General features: G+C 38.5%; 1 protein-coding gene across 1 annotated transcript; it reads left to right on the forward strand.

The window, feature by feature from the left end:
• Positions 1–398: 398 nt before the first annotated feature.
• On the forward strand, positions 399–4961 carry LOC119900118 (GDP-fucose protein O-fucosyltransferase 2-like). The gene is given in 6 exon segments (XM_038714877.1): positions 399–458; positions 683–786; positions 788–803; positions 1888–2068; positions 2370–2493; positions 3476–4961. Coding segments are annotated over 6 exon segments (639 nt in total). The 3' UTR covers positions 3630–4961.
• Positions 4962–5353: the final 392 nt, after the last annotated feature.

Below are 5353 nucleotides of genomic sequence, written 5' to 3' on the forward strand. Positions count from 1 at the left end.
TTTTCCAGCAAAAATGTCAAACATTTGCTGGTTCCAGCTTCTTAAATGTAAGGATTTGTTGCTTTTCTTTGTCTGTTTGTGATAACCAATGAAGAGTTTGGGTTTTATACTGTTGGTTGGACAAAAGAAGCAATTTGCAGACATCATGCTCGGACCCTGGGACATTGCGATGAGTTTTTCACAATTCTTCAACATTTTATAGACTAACATATACTATAAAATGATCGGCCAATTAATCGAGAATGAAAATAATTGTTAGTTGCAGCCCTGATTTGTAAATAGCTGAAAGATGGACTTCATTGTTATTTTATTACGGTTACTTACAGTTGGTTCTCTCGGATCTTCACGACAACGACACGGATAAACTTGGTTGTATAATGCTATTTTGCAGATCAGTTATGCTTGACCGAGCAGAGACACTCCTCCATGATCACTATGCTGGGAAGGATTACTGGGATGTAAGTAATAGGCTAATACCGTACCCTTGTTAGTAATGTTGGTGATGGGTATTAGATGACATATTTTTAACCACATTAACATGTAACTTTGCTAACTGTTTTTCTCACTGAAAAAACATGGAATTCAGTTATTGCGGGGTATTTTTAAGACGTGTGTTTAAGGCACACTATCTTGAAAGTAAACCTGATGGGGGAGTCTCTGCGTTTGTCTGTGTTTGATGTAGACGCGGCGCATGGTTTTTGCCAAGCACCTTCGTCTCATAGCAGATGACTTCCGAGCAAAGTACCTGAACTCTACAGATGACAGAGACCATACCATTACAGTGAGGATGGACTCGCATGAAAGTGAGTTAGTTAGTCAAATCCTCTCCTCTATACATGTTTGCTGTCAATGTTCACTGTGGCATAGAACACTTTTTTGGTTCATGTAAAAGCTGTTATCTATAAAACTTTCACACCTTCACAATACTCTTTTAATCATCTGTGTATGTACATGCTGTTTGAGTCTGCATCTGTGATTGTTTTAGTTTTTTAAAGGTTCAGTGGGTAAGATATATCGTATGTAGTGGTGAGGGTTGTGAATTGCCACCATCGGTTCAGTCTACTACTGTCCCCTACCCTTTCAAAGTGCGTAGGACAGCTACAGTGTCTGACACAGCAAAAAGGTATCTCTTCTGAGACAAGAGAGTAGCCAGCTTGACACCCTTGAAAGAGCCGTCAGAAAATGTGATTCCGCTGACTGGAGATACAGAGAAATTAAAAAGTGTACGTAGGTTGATGGAAGCTGATCAAACACAAACACTGCACCACATCGCTGCAGAGTCCTTGTTCAACAGAGGAAGAAAAAAAAGTTGCCCCAAGGTGGGATCAAACACCCAACCCTTGGGGTGCAAGTCCTGCGCTTTACCAACTGAGCTATCCAAAGTCTGTGTCAATACTACTACTACTACTTCTTCTAACATACGTATTCAACATAGTGATGACTGTCTACACTGCCTGAATTCTACCAGAAGTAAAACAAGACGAATGCAGTGACAAAACATCTGTCCGTGTTCAGCTACTGTAGAAACATGATGATGCAACGTGGCGACGTCCATGGACGGGGGGACCCGCGGTTATGTAGATATAAATGGCTCATTCTAAGGTAAAAAAAACATAACGGTTTATTATATAAGGTCATTATACACCACCTAAAACATAATTATGGATCTTATATTGCATTTCTGTCAATAAATCTCTCAGAAATCTTACACACTGAACCTTTAAATCTTTTATAGAGTAGATTACATTAGACTCACAGCACTGTACAAAACTAGATTGACATTCTGATCACTTAATTCTAAAAACAGCTATTCATTTTAGCCTTTTGCTGATCACATTTTAAGTTTCAAGCAACAGTGGTCTGTTTGTTTCTTTATTTCCTCCTCAGGCCAAGCTGGGCTCAGCTAAAGGTGGTTCATATCTGGGAGTCCACCTGCGCAGGAAGGACTTTGTCTGGGGTCACAGAGAGGATGTACCCAGCCTTAAGGGGGCAGCCAAAAAAGTGCGGAGCTTAATGAAGAAGCACAAACTCGACCACGTGTTTGTAGCGACAGATGCCGATGGGGAAGGTGATGACACAACAGTACATTCAGAGATGATTTACAATTTATTGTACATTTAAATGAGCGATGGGTAAGGAGAAATTTGTAATATTGACACAAGTGCATCAGTATTTTGCAGCTTATGAAATTGTGTTTTGAAGGTCAATACAACTATAACTAATTTAAAAGACCAATATATTGTGTGATGAAATCTAAATTCTGTTCTAAAACCATTTCAAACAGCTTTGACGCAATAAGATAAGAATAGTATTACACTATACATGTTTTATTGTTTTTATAAACCTGTGTAATCTCTGTAACCTTGAAGAACTGAGGGAGCTGAAAAGGTTGTTGCCAGACATGGTGCGCTTTGAGCCGTCCATAGAGGACCTGGAGCTCCTTAAAGATGGAGGGGTGGCCATCATTGACCAGTGGATATGTGCTCATGCAAGGTAAATTAGTTTAAATGGTTTTGTTACTGTAAATGTTTTGTAAATATTTTGGAATATTGACTACTTTAATTGCAGTGTGACGTATCTGTTTTACAAACTGCACTTCTGCTTACTTTCTGTTAGCTCTACAGTAACGTTAGCTTCACCGCCGATCTCCTTATTGACAGTACTGTTTCATCTTTTTCACAGTTAGATTTGTACATATTGCTAATTATTTTCAACTCAGTGTTTTACAAAGCCAGCTGTTTAGCCTGTCAGCTAGCATAGCTAAAATGAAGAAAAGCAGCGTCAAGCTTATGAGGAGGGCCGTCAGCTCAACGGAGTTTTGCTCAGTCCCTCTTTGCTCTTAATCAGCTTAGTTCTCCTCTGTGAGCTTTCAATCCTTTCCAACTAACACTGAGATAAGGGCAGAATGGGCAGTCAACATCAGAAAAGAGATCACCAGGTCCAGGGTGTGTAGCAAGCACTAAAACACTATACAGAAATGAACAGTAGATACTATACTGTGAAAAGAGGCTGAAATAAGGATGAAGCAGTACTTTAAAGACATTGGCAGTGAAACTAACATTACGGTAGAGCTGACAGGAAGTAAGCAGGCGTGCACTTCGTACGGATATATATTACATCACACTACATTTTGCATGTAATCAATGTGCGTTGACTATTAAAAAAACTTTAACTAAAAATTGACCTCACTGTAAGAGTGAGTGTTTTTTTGAAGGCATTGTACTTATGTAACATTTTCCAAAAGGTCCTAATTGAGGACTAACAAGTTAATGCCAGTTTGTATTTTTAATGCTGCATAATTTAGATATTTTAGCAGCATTGTAACAGGAAGGAATTCTGCCCATGAAAAATATTTAAACCTGAAAAACTAGTCAGGGTGTTGCTGCTCTTACATGTGTGTCTCATGCTCATGTAACTTTCCATGGTGTAAATCTCCTGCATCACTGTCCCCTTTTGTTTGTGCATTTTTTTTCAGATTCTTCATAGGAACATCAGTGTCCACCTTCTCTTTCCGAATCCATGAAGAGAGGGAGATCCTGGGCTTTGACCCCAAAACTACATACAATCGTTTCTGTGGGGACTCCGAAAAACAATGTGAACAGCCCACACACTGGAAAATAGTGTATTGATGATATTGACTTTCTTGACACACAAGTGCCAACAGCAGTGTTAAAAGTTAGATGTGTTTGTATGGAATATACAGGATATTTTAACTGTTCTTTGGTGTATTTTTTACTTTTATGGTTTCAGAGTTGTGCAATCAGGTCTATAGTGACCACTGTGACTGAACATTATGCTCAAAAGGCCAAGATTGGGCTGCCAAACATGTATTACCGTTGCATTCAACAACTAAATCTGCAAATATTTTGTAAGTTATATGTTAAATGTGGATCCTTCATGACGGCCTGGTATTTCACATAATTTCTGATATTTATTACTAACACCAGCACCCCTGGTGAGGAAAAGTGTCTTATAGTGACTGCAACAGACAGTGTTGTGTGGAAGTATTCTCAGTTTAATATTTTGTGAGATTCAAAGATGTTGAGTATCTAAACTTTAACTATTCTATTTTTAAAATTTACTATTTGTTTTTTCACAAATAGCACCACATAAGAGCATTCAGGGATCACAAACATAGTATGAAGATTATGCATTTCTAATTAAAGACACCCTGTTGAGTTAAGTAAAGAAGTATTTGCATTCAGTGTATCTTACCAAAAAGCATTGTGTAACAAACAACGTTGGATGCATTTTGCTAAATGTTTTTTTTTTGAAGTACTTTGAAACTTGCAATGTCTTCTTCTTCACTGCCTTTAGCACATAGCCTCATTTTTAATGCGTTACTTCCACCAACTGTTTATCATTGGATTAGCATTGAACTGGCGCCGCACTATAGTGCACATACATATATGTACTTGTACCATGGCAAGGAAGCCAAACACAACGGGGAACCTCGAACATAAGCACTGCTCTAAAGCGCTTCAAGTGGTTAATAATTCCACAGGGCACCTTTTAAAATAGAACCTAAAAATTCCCAGTTGATGAATTGTTAAGAGGTGTGTTTTTCTTCTGCTTCCATCGTATTTCAGTGTTTGTGTGAAAAACTTTCATTTCATATATAGTGCCAGTATTAGTATTTGTTACATGGGATTGCACTACCATATTACTTATGTTGGAAAAGTAAGAAACAACATGACAAATTTTATTTTCAAATGATTCATCATTATAGTGTTACTGCTACTATTGAAATGAACTGAAATGCCACAAAGGAGCCACTGTGTCTTACCAACACTTGTCTGTCATGAAGCTGTTTTCTTACAACAACACGCCCTATTTTTTCCCATTCCTGAGGATGCACACACATATGCATTGTCTCATGACTTGGTTTGTACAGCAGTAGATGTGTAATTTTGGTGTTGGATAAAAGTTTTTAGCAGAGATTAAACATGGCAGAAAACCGATGTGTGAAAATGAAGTTTATTTGCTGTTTTGCCCTAAAATTGTCCTTAGGTGTGAGCATGAGTGGTTGTTTGTCTATGTGTGGCCCTGCGATGGACTGGCAACCTGTCCAGGGTGTACCCCCCCTTTTGCTCAATGTCAGCTGGGATTGGCTGCAGCCCCCCCGCGACCCTGTACGCAGGATAAGCGGTTGACGATGGATGGATGGATGGATGGATTTTTGAGTGCCTACTGCACCAACGCTCACGCACCCATATACTCATATTTTCACCAGATTAAGTCAACAGCTGAAGTTTAGAAATGATGGTGTAAATGTACTTAGAATCCTTATACCATCAAATTTGGATGTTTTGAGATAGAGAGAAACTCGATTATTAGAGAATTCACATAAATT

The sequence above is a fragment of the Micropterus salmoides genome, unplaced genomic scaffold, assembly GCF_014851395.1.
Source record: "Micropterus salmoides isolate LMB-PRFRI ecotype aquatic unplaced genomic scaffold, ASM1485139v1 Ms_hic_scaffold_1258, whole genome shotgun sequence".
NCBI classification, from domain to species: Eukaryota; Metazoa; Chordata; class Actinopteri; order Centrarchiformes; family Centrarchidae; genus Micropterus; species Micropterus salmoides.